This window comes from Lepidochelys kempii, chromosome 4 (genome assembly GCF_965140285.1).
Source record: "Lepidochelys kempii isolate rLepKem1 chromosome 4, rLepKem1.hap1, whole genome shotgun sequence".
NCBI lineage: Eukaryota > Metazoa > Chordata > Testudines > Cheloniidae > Lepidochelys > Lepidochelys kempii.
The window spans coordinates 51,963,095-51,984,515 of record NC_136383.1 but is presented as its reverse complement, the minus strand read 5'-3'; the positions used below and the strand labels follow the sequence as shown (position 1 = coordinate 51,984,515).

Sequence of the window (21,421 nt, the reverse complement as noted above, 5' to 3'; positions counted from 1 at the left end):
CAAAAATCACATTTGCAACGATCCAAAAACGTTGACTGAATTGTATTAAAATCCTCTGGTAGCTCATTCAGAACTGCCGATAATGGCCTACCTACAGAATACAAAATAGTATCATCAATAGAAAGATGAACTGAGGAGCTTGCAGCTGCCTGTACTATATTGTTGCTGTTAAGAGAATGAGGGAACCTAAAATAGACTCTTGTGGGACTCCTTTAGTAATAGACTTTATCTGACAAATAAAAATCACCCTGTTTATCACTGTTTATTTCAGCTCTGGTACCCACCCAAAGAGTCAGAGCTAACGTTATTTTTTTCAAGTCCATTTAATAAAATGGCCCATCACATTGAGTGCTTTGGAAAAATCAATAATAATGACTGAACTTCTTGTTGCTTATCAAAAGCATAAATAATATTGTTGGTTGTTTTTGTAATAACCAACATAGTGCCACAATGAGTTGAAAACGGCAAGCAATTAACAGAGATAATTTCATCTCTGTCTAAATAATGTATGAATTGATTGTTAATCATTCTAGAATATTAGAACAGGCTGATTAGATACATTTTGGTTTATAGAACATGGTTATTTTAATGATCATTTAAAAAAAATTAAAATACTTTATAATTATAATACTGCATTATGTGCTCATTGCATTCCTTTATATTGTGATATGTTGTTGTTGGGGGAGATTTTCAGAAAGCATCAGTGGAGACTTTCTGTGGGAATTGGGCTTGTAATTACCCTTTGTACCTTTGAAGAAATTTGATGTTTCTTTCTGGTACCACCCACAGGGTGCTAGATGCTTTTTGAACATAAAAATAAGGCATCATAACTGGATTGAAGCTCTTATAGTCTAAAATCTGTAACCCGCTGTGCACATTTTTCCTACCATGGTGTCCATTCTGGAGGAGCCTGGAGGTTTCCTAATCTTTCATCTTCAATATTTTGCACTTTATTCTCCAGCTTCCCATCCACCTAGCAATTGCAATGTCTTATACTTCCCTTAGCCAGGGAGATATGCTAAGTGTCTTTCAATTCATTATTATTTATTTTAGTGTAGCACTAGGAGGCGTCAGCCAGGATTTGGGCACCATTCTGGTAAACACTATAAAACACACAGTAAGAACATTCCTTATCTCCAGAGCTTATGATAGAAATAGACAAGACAAAAAGTGGAGAACTGAGAGTGTGTGATTTACTCATAATCACATAGAAAGTCTGTGGCTGAGCCAGGAACTGAATCTAGATCTCCTGAATCAAAGTTCTATGCCTTAATTATATGACCGTCCTTCCTATCTGCTCTATCTCCAGAGGGAGGGAAGGGATTGCTGCTGTCCTTGAATGCTCAACAGATGCCTTGGAAAGGCCCAGCTTCTTACTGACCTGCAGTATTTTACGTACACATAATCCTTTGATTATACTATTTGGAATCATCGGATGATGGCTGCACAGTTTAAGCCCTCTTACCTCCTGTGCATTGAATAGATGGTGGAGTATGGTAGACTGGCGAGGATGGTTAGCCAGTCCTTCAATGTAATGCTATCTAGGGTGCTAGTTTGGAATCCTGCCTTGTTGCTGCCCTGGGGAGGAAGGGACTCACTGTACTTTCTTTCTCTGTAGGAATTTGCTCTTAGAATGACTCAGCAAATTTGTAAGAATTTTTTCAAATATAAAATGACACGTCTGTTTTACAGATTAACACAAGGCAGAAGTTATATCATGACATCTTGAAAAATCAGTTAGTATGTGTGAGACTCCACTATTTATTTTTAAAATAGCTTATTTTCCCCACAAAAAATGTTATCAATTCATAGCAACTATCCACTGACCAGAGCAATTATTAATGGCCCTTGGAGCTGCTGCCTGAGGTCTCTTACTAGTGGGGGGGCATTTATCTTAACTTTGTACATTCAGTGAATTAGCTTTTGTCCTACTTCCCTCTGTTGCTGCACTCTGTGAGAAATTCTTTGCATTGTCATTGCAGCTTGGTTGGTATTATTCTTGTCTCAGAGTGAAAATTATATTGCTTCATCAAGTCCTTCACTAGAATATGACCTGATGTTGACACGGCAGTACAGTACTATGGCAGAGAGGATACTGCGCTAAGCAAGAGTACTATTGTTTCTTGGTAGCTGTATTTGCAGCCATATTAGATTAAAAAATTACCAAAGGGATTTTTCAGGTTGCATCAGAAATGAATCACAGTTATGGTGGCATATGCATGAGGCAAGGTGGGTGTACGTGAAGGTTCAATCTCCTAAATATTTTGGTTCCTGCAGTATAGTCACAGATCCACATAGAAATAAATATCTAATCCAAAGAAAATGTCTTCATTTCAGCTACTAAAAAAGATAAATTAATTTATTGGTTTCCCTGTTTTATTATATGATATTATGGACTGAACTTTCAAAAATAGCTGGCTAAGTTTTAACCCATAAAATGTGTACATTTGCACATACAAGCAGTAGTATGTAAAGAACATGTATTTGAATATTACTCCTGAGGGAGTTCTGCACCAAAAAATTAAATGTCTGCATTAAAAATATTAAAAATTCTGCGCACAATATTTTAAAATTCTGCAAGTTTTATTTGTCAATAAATAAATGCAGGGGCTCCAGCATGGTGGTGGGAGCACAGGCCACTGACTTCATGAAGGTGGGAGGTCACCCTGCAGCCCTCACGCCCCCGGGACATGGACTCAGTGGTGAGGCTGCACCTGACCATGACACAGCACAAGGGCTGGGCCTGCTCCAGAAATACCCTGAGGCCCTGCTCCTCTGCGCCAGGCGTGGGGCAAGCAGGCTCAACCAGGCAGGATCCAAATGTGAAGGGGCTCAGTATGGGGGGAATCCGGGTGTGGGGTGAGCGGGTTCTGTGTGGAACAATATGGGTGCAGGGAGCTCAGTGCGGGATCTAGATGTGGGGGGATTTGGATGCACAGAGACTCGTTGCGGGGTTTCTAGGTGCAGGGGCAATGGGACTCTACAGGGGCTTCCAGGTGAAGGTGGTTGGGGCTCAGCAGGGGGGTTTGGGAGTGGGGGGTCTCAGCAGGGGGGTCTTGGTGCTGTGGGAGTGGGTTTTGGTGGGTAGGCATCTGGGTGCAGCTAGTTGGGGGTCAGTGGGGTGAGGGTCTGGATGAGGGGCCTTAGGGTGGTGCAGGGGGATAGGGCTCATCATGGTGGGGGTTTGAGCGCAGAGGTGGTGGTCTGGAGGCAGGGAGGTACCAGATGCAGGAGTTGAGGTTCAGTGGGGTGGGGTTCAGGTATGGAGGGCTGGGTGTGTGTGTCTGGGTATACAGGGTGAGGTTTAGCGGGGGGGGGCGGAGGGGTCCATGTATGGGAGGTCCAGATGCACGGGGGTTGGGCAGATGGAGGAGCAGCTCCTTGTACAGTGACCCCTCCCCCCCATGGCTGAGGAGCGATAGGGGCAGGAAGCAGGGGAGGATGCTGAGCTTCCTGCACCCGGTGGGAGGTTTCTGGGGGTGGGTCTGACCCAGCCCCATCTGCTCCTTGCTGGGGAAGAGGAAGCCCCATCCTCTCCCACCTCCAGCTCAGCCAGGACTAGCAGCTGATCTCCGTGCAGGATAGGAGCCACCGGCTGGGGTGTCACCAGCCCTGAAGTGATTTACCTCTCTGCCAACTGCTCCAGGTTCCTGAAACAATGTACCTGCACAGCTAGAGAGGGGTGCATGGCCACTCTTGCAGCTTCCCTTTGCTTCCCTGTCAGAAAGTCATTTTTCTGCGGGGAAGCAAAGAAATTGGGGGTGGGGGGCATGAATTCTGTACACACACAGTGGTGCAGAATTCCCCCAGGAGTAAAATTGAATATGCAGCTTGTACAAGGATGCCAACATGATGGTGTATCTTTATTATTACAACATTTATTAAGCACCTACAACTGTGATAGCTACTTGTTTTACATGTCTGTCTTGGAGAGATTTAAGATCTCACTAAAAGAGGAGTCACCACTCTCTCTTGCTGCTAGTAGCTTTACCAGTCCACAGGTGAAATTACCTGTTTGAACATGCAGATTTTGTTGGTCAGTTTAGGTACCATTGTTTGAAAATTTGGCCTCTTGTTACATGCTTTAGTGTGACAAAGGATTATTTCAAATTAGGGAGGTCACTGGAACAGGAATACACGAGCATGTAATGCTCTAACTCACGCTGGAACCTGGGCCAACCGGCCAACTGAACCAAGTCTGTCCCAACCTGCTTTACAAACACAGTCCATATAATTTGTTTAATTAAAACTAATTGCCTTTCTTTTGGTTTGGCATTATTAACCAATGAGCTTAAAAAATCAAATCAAACCTTCTTCCCAAGCTTGGCTCCTCCTAGGATTCTTCCCTAAGGACTGCTCACGAGTCAAGCTCACACCCTTGGTCCTCTCATCAGATAACCACTGCTACCTCACTTATGTCTAGTCATCAGAACTCAGTTGACCTTTTCCATGCAGGTTGAACACCATCTAACATGGTGGAGTGTTGTATGCAGCCACTGCCAGCCTGTTATTGTTGTAGTATAAAATGTATTAAGTGTCCAATTTATTTTCTACATTAATACATGACTGAAGCTCATTGTCACCTCAGTACCTACTTTTGAAGCTGTCTACTGCTTAAAACACAGATGCTAAAACTAATGGAACTAAATTAAGCTCCTCTGTATTGTAATCCTTGAATGGAGAAATGTTTTTCGTAGTTTTTTATTATAAAGTTTATTAAATGAAATGCATACTATGGTGGAGAAGCAGAGTCAAACGATCATTTATGGCAAAAATAAAAACTTTAAGCTTGCTATACACTTTGCTGGGCATGGAATGCCAAAAGAGAAGTAGAAAGGCATTGAGTCTTGTTGCAAGGTTTAATGTACTGTACTGTATTAAAGCAGTCCAAATCACAGGTTTAACTGACTATTGCTTGCTCCATAATTCTTCTTTTCCCCTTCAGTTTTTATTGCAGAGAGGGATCAAATTAGCTCTTTTAAAATATATGCTGGTGATTCATTAGTTAAGCAAGCTTGGAAGGCTGTGCTGTTACCTAGTCTGTTTTACAATATTTATTGTGCTAGAAAGGATTTTTAATGCTTGCTTGGCTGGGGCAAGTAGAGTACTGCAGCTTAATTCTGATGAGGTAATAACAGATCAAGAAGGTAAGATGAAACATGTGCTCCAGTAATTGGCAGAAATGTATGATTTGAATAATAGACACACACAAATAATCAAATGCACATTCTGTAGACAAGAGCTTGTAAATTATGCTGCCCTGTGCCAGCAATGCTGTGCTCCTTAAAGGAAAGCCCATCTTGTGAAGAACAGTGGTGCCTGGGAGGAGAGACCCTCCTGTCCAGAGTAGATGGGGATTCTGTCTGTCTCCTTTTTGTCCAATGAGCTGGCCTGTTCTGGCCCTCTGCCTGACTGTGACACTTCATATTGCTGCAAACTGCTCCCCTGCAGCTGTCGTGCCGCTGGGGACCTCTGGCTGAATTTATGCTAGCATAAACCACTAATAAGTACGGTCCAGGAGCTTTGGCTCTTTGTCATGTGCAATCCAAAAGGAGATTTCTCAGCCTTTTGGCAAGCTCATGTAGTATCTGCTAAGTTGATTTTTGCTATCTGGGAATTATATTTTGCATTGGTAAGAGGATGATCTAATAGGTCTTTACTGCCTCTAATATCTTAATGATGAAATTAGTGGTGTACACATTACCTCCCACTTACCCGCTATTGTAAAGGGGCAGATATTAGATTGCCTTAATTGAAGCATATAATAAAAAAGCCAACTTATTTTCCTTATTTAGAGTTCACTCTGTTTATTTCTTCAAAATCTTGTATGAACATTTATTTTGATGAGAGCCCCTTGCTGAAATCTCACAATATTTTGGTAAACTTAAGATCACAGAAACTTATTTATTCCCTTGTCAACAAAAACGGTGCTCCAGTTGCTTCCTCTTCTTTCTGTGGAAAAATACCTAGACCACAGTGTGCTACATAGGGGTAAAGGTCACATTTAATGGTTACCACAGTATAAGTATGCATACTTAAAAGGCCCCCTTGTTCAGATAGCTATTGCAAATTATACATTCTCTGTATATGTGTATATTTATAGAATGGGTCATTTTAAAACTTTGACAGCCTTTCCTGAGATAAACACATGCTACTTCAGTATTTGCAATACTAAAATTTTTATATAACTTTAATGTATTATAGGCGATACCTTGAATGCTGAAAATTCTGAGTTAAAGTCTTTTAGATACTCAAGGCATTATCCACTGGATACAGAAGGCATTATTACATGTGTATATATAGAGTTTTCAGTCCCCCTTTTCAGTTCTTAAGAAGACTTCTCGTTCTTTTTGTATTTCTGTAAGTGAAAGACACAATGGTCGCTTAATAAGAGATGCAATTTTCCTGATATTTCCTAGTAGGAAATCCAGTCTCACAGTGGAGACAGAAAGTACAGCCAATCATATGAATGAAAATAAATTTTATTATTTAGGAAAACAGTTTGTGGTAGGTAATTGTTATCTTACTTCCAAGTTGGTAGCTTCCTATTTCATAGTTAATACTTCTGTTTTATTAAATTCAAAAACAGGGAGCCAGATTCTCAGCTGGTACAAGTGAGCGTAGTTCCATTGAAGTCAATGGAGCTACCCTAATTAACACCAGCTGAGCATCTGTCTATCCTAGCCGTTATTTTAGGGTTTTTTTAATTGTATATTGCAGACTTCATTAATGTAACATACCTGGGAAAGTGTCATTTTTTCATTTCAAGCACAAAAAAAGTCCCTTCTACATTAATTTAGGTAGCTATCTGGCAAGCAGAATAGTTGGACTACAAACATACGCCACCAACTTTGTTTTAATTAGCACAGTCACTTTACCCATGTATTTGTGCCAAGAATATTGTATTAGTCTAATTTAGGCATTTGCTTCGCCCATGTTGTGGGGGAGTTAAAAGGACACAATTAATCTAATAATACATAAACAGTGCAAAAGCCCAACTGTGCATAATGTGTATTGATACCAAGAGAAGGCTTTAGTGCCATGATACCCACAAAAATTGAGCATTAAACAAGGAGACAAGAAAAAGTGATCCGCTCAGACTAGAACAGATGGATATACGTTTTCATAGCTTATTGACCAGCAGCAGGTAACAGAGAGGGTTCTGAATTCTGACATATCTTGCAGAGCCCGAAAGTGCAATATCATCCACAATAAGGTGAATGTGGGATATAGTACTTGATAATTTAATGTTATATTGTGCTTCTTTCTTTACTCCAAATGTTTCCAAAGTCTTTGGCAAACACAAGAATGTAGAAAAGATGCTGGCCACTGGGTGTTAAATCTGCAGTTGCTACAGCTGTTCCTTTATAATCTTGTGAGAGCTGCAGAAGAACAAAAGTATAGCGTTCCACCTTTTTTTCTGTTAGCACACATTATTTGAGCTCATGAAGTGATGGACTGTATGCTTTTGACTAAGCTAATCTTAACTTTGTAGTGTAGAGAAGTAGGAAGGTGGAGGGAGGGAAAGGAACCTCTTTTGAAACCTGCTCAGTGGAATCCTATTGAAATTCTGTGTACCATCCTGAGAGCTGGCAAAGGGACCACAAATGTGAGCAAGGACGATGGTGACCATAGACAGGAAAAATGAGATAGTCATGCAAACACCTTGATAAAAAGTTCAGAAGCTTTTTAAACACTCTGGTTGCTATTTGGAGAAACACTTTCTTCCTTCTGAACACCAGCATCAGCTCCCAATGTTTGTACAGGCAACTGTCCTCCTTAGTAACAGATAAGTAGAAGGAGACAGGCACACCAATTCTTCTCATTTCCCATAAAACATGCTGTTCCTTAAAATCATTATCTGAATATTAACAGAGGATAGGACAAATAAAAACACTTTTAGCTTATGAGAATCTCGATCCCTAACAAGTCAACCCTATCAGTTGCCTTTGAGCGGGGTAGGTAGGAAGGAAGATAGTGCAGAAGTGCTTAGAGGTTTGGTTCTGTTATCAAGTAAGTGTGTGTTCGTTTATTCCACTTATATAAACATACTTGTGCACTAACTTTGGTGCTAAGGCTGACAGGAAGACTGCTACGATATAAGATCAGTTCTCAACGCTCAAAATACTGAAGTTTATAACATTTAAAAAGAAAGTAATGTCAATGTGCTGGTCAAAAATAACTTGAGCATTATTTACATTCTGAGACTGAAATAGTTGGTAACTTTATGGGATGGTTTCTGCCTTCATGACTCACTCTTCAAAAATGTTTTATCAGCCCTGTAAACTGTTTATATAAAACAATGTCATTAAGTGTCACGTACCTGGTTTTGTATACCTTGAATTGCAGATTCAGACTTAAGAAACCTAAATTACAATTTTCAGATTTCTGATAGCTTTCTAACACCTGGATACCAGGATCCCTGAATTCAAAAGTATCTGAAAGGCATTATTAAGACTGAGTATATTATTGTGCTTTGGCAGCTGAAGAGTTAATACTTAATCCCTGCATTTGCTTCAACCAAAACAAGAGCTGATGGTCAACTATCTATACTGAAGTTTTTTAGGAGACAAGAGAATATCAGTTTATAATTCTCTGCTTGTGTATGCCTCAATATTCTATTAAAAACCATGAAAAACCATTAAGCAGTTTAATTTAAAAGGAGCTGAATTACAAATGTACTGTGGATTCACTGCTCAAGAAGCCAAGTTTTTGCATCAGAAGTTCTCTCTGTCCTTGATTGTGTGTCATCCTTCAGTTAGGTCTGAGATTTAAAGATTCAGAAAATAATAGCAGTTTTGAAGCACAATTCACAGCCATTTAATTGTTCAGGAGTCTTTCCCCCTTCTTAAATGACACTTTGCCTTATTTTATTTCTCTGTCTTAATTTTTATGAGGTTTGTTCCCGGTTTTTTAATAAAATGTTGACAGGGACTGCCTGATACTATAAAATGCATGATGTTCCACATTTCTTAACCCTCCTAAACAACAACAAGCCCCTCTTAAAAAACACCTTTGAGGCTGGAATTATTTTTAAAGAATTTTCATGATCAGCACAAAGCCTGTGAGACCTCATTACAAATGCATTAAAAAGAGTGTAACAATAATAATACGTATTTAGCATTTACATATGGCTTTATGGATTTTCAATGCATTGTACAAACAGTGGGCCAAATACATCCCTGCAAAAACTTCATTGCAGTGACAGGAATTGCATGAGGTGTGAATTTGGCCAACCAGCTAACTAATTCTCATCCGATTAAGAAAGGAAAATATTATCCCAATTTTGTAGGTTCTTTTCTCATTTTGGGAGCATATCCAAGAATTCAACCTGATTTGGGGTCACTGGGAAACCAGAAATTTTCATAGCTTCCAGCCAAAAGCATAAATCAGAACAAGTTTGCTTCCAAATTGGCCACAGGCTGAGCTGAATTTCAGATTTTGTAATAAAACCTCAAACCAGGCACAGCTGAAATCCAAACTCTCCATGAGAATCTTCATACCCCTGCCAGAGTAATTTTTTCAGTGAAAACAAGGAGACTGGCAAGGAATGATAATAGTTATCCCCATTCTACAGATGGGAAAACTGAGGAATTAGGTGATTTGCCCACATTTGCAAAACTAGGATTAGAACCCCCATTTCCTAGCTCCATGGCTTTAGCTACAGGGTCATGCTACCTCCCTGCCTATACAGCATTTTCAGATTGATATTTTTAAATGTAAACAACCACATTGGTAAATAATAGCAAATCACAGTCGAGTATGACTTATATATATTGCTAAAATATTTTAGGAGTCCCAGAAAGGAGACGTGCCACTGGGATAAAACTGCCCAGTGAAATGAAATATGAAAATGATGCCCCTACAACCAAATTGTCCATGGGATACACACACACAAAACACAATGTATAGAAAAGGATTCACTGGTCTTGGTATTGATTCTAGTACAGAGATAGAAACAAGGAGATTATAAAATGGACAGTCATCTGCTCTTGGAACAGCACTGTAGGCTGTATAATACCATAGGAAATATAAATTAGCTTTATGGTTTTGGAACAGGTCTTATACTGTTGCTATAGCTACAGCGTTCAGATAGAATACGTGGCTCCACAAAGTCCAGCCGCTGGTGTAATGGTCATGGTTAAAGCCTTTCCACAGTGCTATTACAGAGGAGCTAGGGTGAAATCCTGACTCTGTTGAAGTCAGTGGCAAAGCTCTTGTTGACTTCTGTGGGGCCAAGGAAGTAGCAAAGAGTAAATCTTAGAGTTGCCATTTTCCTTGGATTATTTAATATTTATAATTAGTATATGTTGTTAAAAATCTAGCAGATGTTCTGCTTCAGACACCGGGAATGAAATGCACAAGCTGTTGAAGTCAATGAGAAAACTCACACTGACTTCAGCAGGGATGGGATTTCACCCATGAAGTTTTGTTTTGGTAATTTTCTAGATCTGTACTGTGCATGTCTTCCATGTAAGTATTTAAGTTGCTCTTCTAGCTGCTCTTACAGTAGTTCAGTGTATATTAGAATTTCTTATTTTGTTAAATTATTCCTGAGCTAAGGATCTCTTAGTATTTTTTTATTTTTGTCTTTACCAAGCTATAATTTAAATTGTTTCAACTATTAGGTAGGGAGAATAAATAGTGGTTTGGTGTTATTTCTTCACTAGAGTTGGTAAGGCAATTTTTTCATCAGAAAATGCCAATTTGTCAAACTTTTTGTGGGAACGTGTCAGTTTCAAGGAAAATTAAATTAAGAAAGATTTCTTGATTAAGTTTCTGGTGAGAGGAGACCCTTCCAGAATAGCCTAGTGGTCAAAGCACTCACCTGGGGTGGTTTGAATCAGCCAAAGCATGGACTTTAAACCTGGGTTTCCTACATCCCAGGTCAGTGCCCCACCTATTCTGGCATGGGTCTCTGCTTTTTTCAAAAGGTTTCAGGCTCATCCCAATGCAGAGTGGAGCATTTTTGAAATAGTGAAAATATTTGTTGAGTGGGAAAATAACTTCCCACCAAGCTCTAGTCATCACACAGTAGCAAATATATAAACAGCATAGGTCACCTTAGTTTTTGAATATTTGGGTGCAAATTTTCCCCAGGTTTCAAGCAGGAATGAGTTTATAGGTTTTCTCCTAATCCCCAGTGGGGATCTGAAAAAAACCACAGAATACAGACACTATTGGCAGTCATAGTGCATGATGTAGGAGACTGGCAAGGTGAGAATAGCAGGTGTTGAAGAAAAGGATTGCAGGAGGAGATTTTCAAAGGCATAAATGGGAGTTAGGCATCCAGTTTCACTGACTGCCAGTGGAAGCTGGATACCTAATTCCTTTAGTCTCCTTTGAAATTCCCAGCCAAGGAGTGTTGACAAATCTTGGTGGGAAAGCTGGACTGCTGCAGTCAGCGCCATTGTTCTTTATGTAAAACATTTATGTCATTTCAGAGAGCTATACATAAACCATCGCAGTAAATTGCATTTTGTTAGACAGTGGCATTCTTTCCAAGGAGCCTAAGCTTATCAGTGTAATCACAGAAAACAATATGGTTTTGCTTTATCTGATTGTGTAAATGGAACTCATTTCAGTTGTCCCTCTCCAGTTATTAAATACTGCCAGAATGGTGTGCTTCATCTATCAATGTTCCCATTCTTGGCCTATCCCATCACAACAGCAGTACTGTGTTTTAATGACAGCCTGAAGGTTAGGGTTTGTTCATATTTAAATGCATTTTAAGTCTGCAGCCCTGCCACTTCAACAGAACTGCCACTCTTTCACTGTGATCAAACAGCACTTCAAAAACAGGGGTGTCTTCTTTGTGCCTGATCCCACATTCCAAACCCTCATTGCACTGATGGGCATTTACAGTGCACGAATGTTGTCTGATCAGGCCTTTTCTGAAATTTCCAAGATTTGAATATCTTGCTATGAGCACCACATCTTGAAATTTCAGTTCAGTCAGCTGAGTGGACAAGCAGCACTTAACCTGGAAAAGGAAGCGGGAAAGGGGGGTGGAGAGCAGTAGGCAGTATCAGTTAAAAATAAGATAGGTTTATGACAGAAAAAGAGAAGAATAAAGAGGAGAAAACAAGAAGGGAGATGGGAAACAGAGGAGGCTGGAGGACAGAAAAGAACAGGAAAAACAGGAGGGTAGATAAGGCAGGAGAGAGAGCAGGAAAGAGTGTCTGGTGCTGCACTCTGATACATGGATTAGACTGTACACTGGCAATCTGTGGAATGGAAACTGTCTCCGAATCACTGATTAAACTCACTAACCCCTTAAAAGGTTCTCCATTCCAGCCCCACCAAATGTTCAATGCTTGGGTCTAGATCAGGCAACATACGGCCCACAGGTCTAACATTTCAATACTGTCTAACATTTCTGTCGGGTCTCCTATGCCCCTTTGCGATCACCGCGTCTGGGCCGCTAGAAGTCCCGCGGAGCACTCAGGCAGGCTGCCTGCCTGCCGTGGTCCCACACCGCTCCCAGAAGTGTCTGGCTGCTGCTAGTATGTCTCTGTGCGCCCCTGGCAGGGGGAAGGTGGCTCCGTGCACTGCCCCCACCCCCAGCACCATCCTCACAGCTCCCATTGGATGGAAACCGGGAACTGCAGGGGCAGTGCTTGCAAGTGAGGGCAGTGCACAGAAACCTGCTGCCCACCTCCCCGCAAGGGGCACGCAGAGATGTGCCAGCAGCAGCTGGCCGCAGCCACTTCTGGGAGTGGCGTTGGGCCACGGCATGCAGGCAGGCAGGCAGCCTGCCTGAGCCCTGCTGCACCGCTGGCTGGGAGCCACCTGTGGTAAGCACCTCCCGGCCAGAGCCTGCCCCTCACACCGCAACCTCCTGCACCCAAACTCCCTCCCAGATTCCACACCCCTTCCATTAATATAGTAGAAATGTGTGGCCCCATGACAACTTATCAAAATTCGTGGAGTGGCCCACCTGCGAAAATTACTGCCCACCCCCAGTATAAGCCATACTTCCATGATGTGGGGCTCTATCCTGGAAAGCAGTGACTCTTAAAAAGACTTGGGGGTCATGGTGGATAATCAGCTGAACATGAGTTCCTAGTGTGCACTATGGCCAAAAGGACTAATGTGATCCGTGGATGCATAAGCAGGGGTGTGACATTTTGAGGATCACCCAGACCAATAAGGAGCATGTGCACCATAAGCTCGGGGCGCCTTAATGCTGTGCTGCTCAGGAGCCTGCCCACAAGCACCCTGGCTTCCACCAGCCTAGTTACCCCTTGCAAGGTGACACCAACAGCCCTTCCTGTCCCGAGTCTCCACAAATCCATCCTCCCTGAGTTCTTAACTGTCAGACACTTGGACTTTTCCCTTCTGGTTCATCACCCCCAAAAATGTGAAACCAGTCCCCCAGATACCAGCTTACTTTGGCCCCCACGCTCCACACAGTTTGCACAATAGCGATCTGTTTGGGTTTATTTAACAGAAAAAACACAGATTAAGGGAGAGCAAACATATACAAGTTACACAGCAAATAAACATAAAGATGCAACTTCAGGCTTTACATTTCCATATTGGATAAAATCCCTTTTCTAATACAAGATAACTATTGCTTTTGAACAGTTTCTTCCCTAATTATAGTGGGGAACCATCATTTCACTGACTGCTTCCTGCCTAGAGGCTGCCTCTAAATTTCTGGATGTAAAACTTCAATCAAAATCCTGCTTTTAAAAGGCTTTTTTCTCCTCCCCCACACCCCTGTACATGGAAACTCAGGTTTATTCAGTGTGTGGAACTCCTTCTTGATTCCACATTTGGAATGTCTCCATGTCTTTCCTTTAACTCTAATGGCCCATCCTGGTCTTTTCCTGGCTGGACAATGGGTCATTACTTGGAGATGGTTGCATATAAACACTTGGCTTGGGAGGTGCTCCTCCCTGTCTGATTGCTCCCTGTCCTGATGTGCATGGAGACAAAGTTTCTGAGCCCAGTTCACAAATACATAACCATAGCCTGCATACATAGCTCATAATGATTATCAAGTTTAGAACACTACAGTCTTTCACAATAGACCTTACTCAATGTATTGTATAGCACAGTAACGTTGTATACAGTTGATTGTTTATGCTTTGGGGTTCAATCCCCTGTTCTCCCCTTGGGGTGTCTCGATCCTGATTATTGCCAAGGGAATCTCAAGTAGGAGTAGAAAGGTTATTTTACCTTTGTATTTGTCACTGATGTGACCCACTGCAGGAATACTGTGTCCAGTTCTAGCGTACACACTTCAGGAAAGATGATAAATTGGAGAGGGTTCAGAGAAGAGCCACAAGAATGATTAAAGGATTAGAAAGCATGCCTAATAGTGATTAATTCAAGGAGTTCAATCCATTTATCTTAACAAAGAGAGGATTAAGGGTGACTTGATTACTGTCTGTAAGTACTTACCTTGGGAACAAATATTAAATAATGGGCTCTTCAGGCAAGCCAAGAAAGGTGATTCAATGGCTGGAAGATGAAGCTGGAAATTCCGATTGGGAATAAGGCATAGATTTTAGACTTAGAACTCCATTGGATGGCTTGATGGCTCCTCAGTGTGGTAAGTCTCAAGTAAAACAACCTGAAATAAAATCATATAAAAGAGAATTATAGGGTTGAAGAGGTATTCACAGCCCCAGGTGTCTTTGATTAATGAGCATCATCTTCTTCATCTTAAAAAATAACATTGCATCTCGACTCAGCTATGAAATAAATCTTATTTGTGCTTTTGAAAACCCTCTGCTCTGCTCTTTGGCATGTTCTCAGAAGTGCTCTGAGACAGCATGGGTGGTTGTGCTGATGACATACTGAGAATCAAGGGTTAGGGGGAAATTTTAGATTTGAAACCTCAAAACAATTCCCTCCTGTAAGCTAGGGCCAAAATGGGACCATTTGATCATTTCCATTTCTGGCAGTGAAATTCAAGAGATACGGTCAAGAATTGTGTTTCAGTCAGTGTACGTTGAAGTTCACAACTCCATCTCAGAGGAACTTTTCTAGGTTTCAGTGTGTTTGTGAAAGACAATTGTAGAGAGTAATACTCTTCTCCTTGGGAGTTGGTGATGCAATAGCAGATTGGTAACTACAAACTAAGTGTTTAAAATTGAATCTTTAATTATCTAGAGCTGGATTCTCCAGTCTGCCCAGTTACTTTCTGCTATGAAATTAAAGCAACTCAGATATTTACATTAGAGAATTCTTCCCATATAATGACAATCTCTTCTGGCAACTTCATTAAAACAGCCTTAGGACACAGCTCCAGTAGGGCTGTGTCTACACTACAGTCTATGTCCACAAAACTTACGTTGCTCAGGAGTGTGAATATCCCACTGCTCCCCGCGCGACATAAACTGCATTTGCATAAGTGCGCATGTGCACAGCGCTATGCTGGCAGGGGAGCTTTTCCCGCTGACATAGCTTCTGCCATTCACAAAAGTTCTTGTCTTTTACGGCGACAGGAGACCTCTCTCCTGCTGGCATAGAGCACCTTCACCAGACACACTGCAGCGGTACAGCTGCAGCGCTGTACATATAGACATGGCCTAGAGAGCTTACAGTGGGAGCACACTGCTGTAAGCTCTCTATGTAGCTGCTCTAAGCCAACAGGAGAGAGTTCTCCCATCAGCTTAACTACTCCAGCCCCTGCGAGAAGCAATATCTAGGTTGGCGGGAGAAGCTCTCCCACCGACAGAGCACTGTCCACACTAGCGCTTATGTCCCATGGGGAGGTGGTTTATTTACAGCCCTGAGCAACGTAAGTTATGCCAACATAAGCTGTAGTCTTGACATCGCCTCCATAGCATCTGTCTGAGAAAATAGCTGCCTGTGATAAATTTTTTTAAGTTAAAGGTGTGTTTTGATACTCTTATCATATTATGGTGCCAACTTATCTGATACTGTATTTGGGCACTATCCTCCTGCCCTCAGCTTTGAAAATGTATCTTCTGATGAGCAGATTTATGAGATACCGCTAATTCTTGGAGTAGAAGTTCCAGAGCATCAGCAGTTCATAGTGGATACTGGGGCGTGAAGTGACTCCTGATATGAAGAGATTAACCACTGATCGTGCTTTTCAATATATCAAAGAACAAATGTACAGGGGGACATTATATCTTTTAAGCAACAGAACAAATGGCTTTTATATATATTCCTGTTGATGCACACACATAAATCCTATTCGTGCTAATGGGAGCTATACAGACCTCGATGAAAGAACAGAACACAACCACTGAGGCACAGAGCAAAAAACAGAGCAGAATATACTAAATAAATAAAGGAGTCACATTTCTGGAATTAAAACATGCAAATCACTTCACCCACACCCACTTAAAATAAATTACAATAATGTGGTAATTTTACTGCAGGAGGTGTTTGGCTGCCCTTGAGAATGAAGTTCTTCTACTATAGAACAACTAAAGTGCAGGCAGTGCAAACTGACCCACCAGTGTATTTCAGCTCTGTTCCGGTTGGACCATTTCCAAGGGAAACATCATCTAGTCTCTGTCTTTAGCCTTTCTGCTGAGATTGAAAAGTAGAGCCAGTTATGAAGATGGTGGTGAGTTATCCAGGAGACTGGCTGAGATGTAAGTTTGGATGGAGACGTTTCAGAGTAGCAGCCGTGTTAGTCTGTATTCGCAAAAAGAAAAGGAGTACTTGTGGCACCTTAGAGACTAACCAATTTATTTGAGCATAAGCTTTCGTGAGCTTCAGCTCACTTCATCTGTAGCTCACGAAAACTTATGCTCAAATAAATTGGTTAGTCCCTAAGGTGCCACAAGTACTCCTTTTCTTTTTGGATGGAGAGACATTGGTGAGAAGTAAGAATGTAGGTCTGTGATTCACTGGCATGAAGATGGTAATTGAAACCATCAGGTCACCAGCAGATGAAGTCACCCAGAGATAGGAGGGAGCCAAGGAAGATTTGTGGTGTTCCCATGGAGATTATGCGAAGGGAAGAGAAATTGAAAGGCAGCACGCTCCAAAAGAATGTTGAGTATGTTAAAGCAAAGCAAAATGCATTGTGACCTGCACAATAGAGAGATATTGAAATTACCATCCTGAAAACAAAGAGATTGACATCAGGTTAGACAGATGTAGAATTCTCTAATAAATCTAAGTCACAGCACAGCCTAAATCAGCATAATTTACTGTGTCGGCTTAATTTCTTAATAGTTTCTGTATAAATTTAGACTCATAGGCACTTGAAAGCACGAGACCAAGGGAAGAAGATAATTTAGGGCATTTCATACTGAAATGATTAATAGCATTAAGGGCCCTGTCCTGCTCTCATTAAAGTCATTGGGAGTTCGGGCCTTTACCTTTTGCTGTTTAGAATAGTTTTGGGAATCCTTTTTACCCATTGCTGTAAAGGAAAGAGTTGAAAGAGAAGGGGAAATGGAGCATTTAATTATTTCTTTGGATTTTTCAAGCATAATTATTTTGTGACAAATTTTGGCTAGCCCCTTTGTGGTACCCAGCCATAATTTCAATCTTTGCCTCCCTTTAGTGCTGGGCCTAACACCTTTGTGAGTATTAGTCTCGCTAATAATTGTTTGATGCATTATAGTTGTAGCTGTGTTGTCCCAGGGTATCAGAGGGACAAGGTGGGTGAAGTAATATCTTGTATTGGACCAGCTAAGATATTACCTGACCCACCTTGTCTCTGTCTAATAAGGCAATAAGGAAACAGGGACTTGGTTCTGCTATCCTTCTGCACAAGCCAACTGCAAAAGGCAGTGCATGCTGTACTTTTCTAAGGGGTACTACAACAGCTGCAGTCTTTTCACCCCACTCAGGGTAGTGCCATAATGGTCCTGTATTTTCTTTTCAGTATCTTCTTTCATGATAAACGACATACTAGTGGTAGGTGTGTCAGAAAAATGCTCCAGTGCAATCTGACACATCTGGCTTTTCTTGACCATCCGTTCAGTTCCCTTGAAACTGCGGTAGAATAATTGTACTCTCTGGTGATAGCGAAAGAGCTAATTTCATTTTTAACTGTACCAGTTATCCTTGCCCAAGGGAAAGCCCTTACCAGGAGTCCTGAGCACATGCAAATATCACTTTAATGGGGTTGAAGGGTTTAGCTAAAGTGTCCATATTGCATATTCCACTTACCTAGATGATATCTGGAATAGCTACCAAGTTTACAACTGAAAAGTTTAAAAGTCATTTGACGGTATCCTTACTGCTCTAATACAGAGACAACACAACTTTTAAAGACTCAGAAGAACCTCACTGTAGTACAGATTAACCCACAGTTGATTTGATTGAACAAGGTACAATGCCCTTGACCTTTGAATGAAACATTTATTTAGCTTATAAGGTTGAGTTAACAGTGCTGCTGAGTTTGTTCAAAAAAAGGTTAAATTTGTTCCAATTATTTTTTAAAGAGCCAAAAACACACCAAAAAAAATGGAATTGTTTCAAAAAGATCCCATGTACAAGAAGCAGATAGTGAAGCTGGAGTGGACTAAAAAAATGTAAGCACCACAGAGACACCACAGTGTTCTTGTTTTCCTTTCCTAAGCCATGCATTTATTCATTTATTTCACTACATATCAATTCATGTGTTTGTCGTAGTCACAGTCCAGCTCATTTCATTTTTGTTATTAAGAGCCTCTAACCTGTGAATGCCACTTAAACACACTTATAAAGCTTTTAAAAAAATAATAGACAGCTAGTTAGCTAGTTCACTGTGCTTCCCATTTGAGTGCAGAACAGAGTAAAATGTTTGGAATTATTTAGCATAAATCTGCTACATCAACTGGACATGTTTAGTGTCTCTTTGTTGTCAGAATACCTAAATATTGGCTTTCTTTGCTATTTAAATGCTATTCTATTTGTTCCTAACTTCCCCTGTTTAACAGCAGACAAACCCAGGGAGCACTGAATGAGTCGGATGATCCTGAGACAGGCTGTCTAACTGATAACAAGCCAACTTCTCGTCACTTCTATCCTGTCGCCTTGCTGCTTGTCAGCTCACACTTGCTGGTTGTGTGGCTTATCTTAAGTCTTGCTTTACTATTAGCCAAATATCAATAAACTTCACTTGTGTTCCTTTCTTTTCTACAAACAGCAACAAACTAACTTAAAAATAAAATAATTATGCTGTAATATTTCTACATTTTCAGACCCACAGGATTTGTCTATAGGATACAAGTGTCTAAACTGTATAGTGTTTTCATTTATTTTTTCTGATATCTAAGAAGTATACTATGCATTAAGTGAGTTAATTTCCTCTTTTTGTTCATGGTAAAGTTTTCCCTCTTTAACTAGCTCAAAGAAAGATCATATATATGTATATATATTAGTGTCTCTATATCAGACAAATTACAGGATCCTGAAAGCTTGAACCCCACCCCCCGTTTCCAAACTCCTATTCAGTCTATCAGTTAAAAAGGTCAAAAGTGATTTTGCATAATACAAACTAACCCTGAGCCAAGAATAATGGATGGGGCGGTTTGTCAGATTAATTTTCATTGTGCTGCTTTCATTGTTGTTTATTCGCTGATGAAATCTTCTGTTTTGTTTAACAAATAGGTTATGTTACTACATTGCTTCAACTAACCCTTTTCTGTCAAGTAACTATATGGAGGTAGAATGAGTTATGTTTTGTAATTAAATTAACCTGTTTGTAACTGTTGCTTTGGTTGCTTTTGCTTTCAAGACACTTTTATATTCTTTTTAACAAAGTCTTGTTTGTGTCTTGATGCCCCACTTTGGCACTTGTGACTTTTGTACTGTATGTGAACAAGCATCCTTCCTTTGTTAAGAAGAGAGTTGGGTTAGACTGTTTGGAAAGCCATTTTCTCTTTTTTTTTCATTGCAAAGCTAAACATATTGAAATAAACTAGATATGAAAATTTCCTTTACAAATCTATAGGGCCAGACTTAATAAAATGCCTTACTCCTAGAAGCTTCGTATTTAGGGCTATATGTGGACTTTAACATGTACAGTAAAGAGTATGAAGGAATATTGTGAAAGGATTTAAAAGGCAGATATATTTCTAAAGTTAGCATGGAACTGTATCATTAAATAAATTATTTAAAATTTTTTACTAAACATTGATTAAACCTTAAGGGCAAATATAAAATTCTCATCATCTATTTCTGAGGGCAATAACTGTATTGGGGCTGGCCTTGGATTTAATTTTGTAAGATGTATCATCACTTGTGGAAAAACAAAAATGTAGAGTTGAATCTTTTGTTATTTTTACTTCAACTGTTGCTGAAACTCTGCAATGAAGAAATAAAACATATTTATTTATTCCGTGTTTCATGAAGTTGTACTTTTTCCCCTTTCACCAGAGAAGGATGCCGCATAGAGAATGTACTGAAGAATATCAAATGCAGAAAGTATGCATTCAACATGATACAGCTGATGGCTTTCCCAAAGTACTACAGACCACCAGAGGGGACATATGGAAAAGCTGATACCTAAGTTTATAATGTAATAAGAAACACACATCTATCCTAATTAGATAATATAAAAATTGCTGTTTGTGTGTCATGAATTGGGAGTGTGTAACAAAACCAGGAGTTATCTTGGTCAGCTATCAGTGGATCTATTTTAAATTAAAATAACTGTAGTCCGTTACTATGAAACAAAACCTCAATTATTGTCTGATTAATGCTTGAGTGTTCTCAAAACCAAGTATATACAGACCTCAATGCTAGGCTGTAAAGAATTGGGCGTCTCAAGTAGCTTCATGGAAGACCAAAAAGGAAAATGCAGAATTGATGTTAGTGATTTCATAGGGGGCACTCTGAGTCTATACTGGTGCTATTCCTGAGTACTGTATGAAGTGGCACCATCCTGCTGGAAGTGATGTCTTCTGCATCAGGCATAAAACAGAGATCCCGGTCCCTTGTTGTCAAAGACCCCCATGGCATTCTTTCCAAGGCGTGTTAATCTCGGTCTGTTGGCCATATTTAAATTTGGTAATTACATTCTGCTTCTCTATAGAAGTTTGGTAATTGCAGCTTGTAATTTGGTAATTGCATTCTGCCTCTCTGCAGTTCCGGTTGGATGTATTATTCTTGGCATTCTGTGCTAGAGTCAAATCCTACTCATTTTATGTATGTGTTAATCTCAGTGGAGTCAGAGGGGTTACTGAGGTGAGTAAAGTGACCCACATTTGCCCCTTAGACTTTACTGGGCGTTCCTGTGCTTCATTTTAGTGCTGGGTGATGTGATTCCTATGTATCAGAGGCAACGTAGCTCTTTAGGATGGAATTACTTACATGTACAGTTTTGTTAATTTTTATACAGCACAAAGCCCAACACAAGCATAACAATGAGGGTAAATACTCCTTAATCTGCTACACTGTGGCTAGTTAGCTGATTTTCTATCACATGTATAATGCAATATGTAGGCAAAGGCTACTCTTCAGCCCTAACTGAATTTTAGTGCCG

At 40.4% G+C, this 21,421-nt stretch overlaps 1 protein-coding gene across 3 annotated transcripts in view; it reads left to right on the top strand.

Moving 5' to 3' along the window:
* Positions 1 to 20,588, top strand: part of INPP4B (inositol polyphosphate-4-phosphatase type II B) — a 481,293-nt gene extending 460,705 nt beyond the window's left edge. For 2 of the 3 annotated variants that reach the window (XM_073341215.1, XM_073341214.1), the window contains one exon: positions 18,873 to 19,503. In XM_073341215.1, the coding sequence (XP_073197316.1) occupies positions 18,873 to 19,047 (175 nt within the window). In that variant the 3' untranslated portion in view covers positions 19,048 to 19,503. Of the gene's footprint in view, positions 1 to 18,872; positions 19,504 to 20,313 lie in introns of those variants that run through there. The other variant, XM_073341212.1, reaches the window with a different exon arrangement.
* The last annotated feature ends 833 nt before the right edge of the window (positions 20,589 to 21,421 follow it).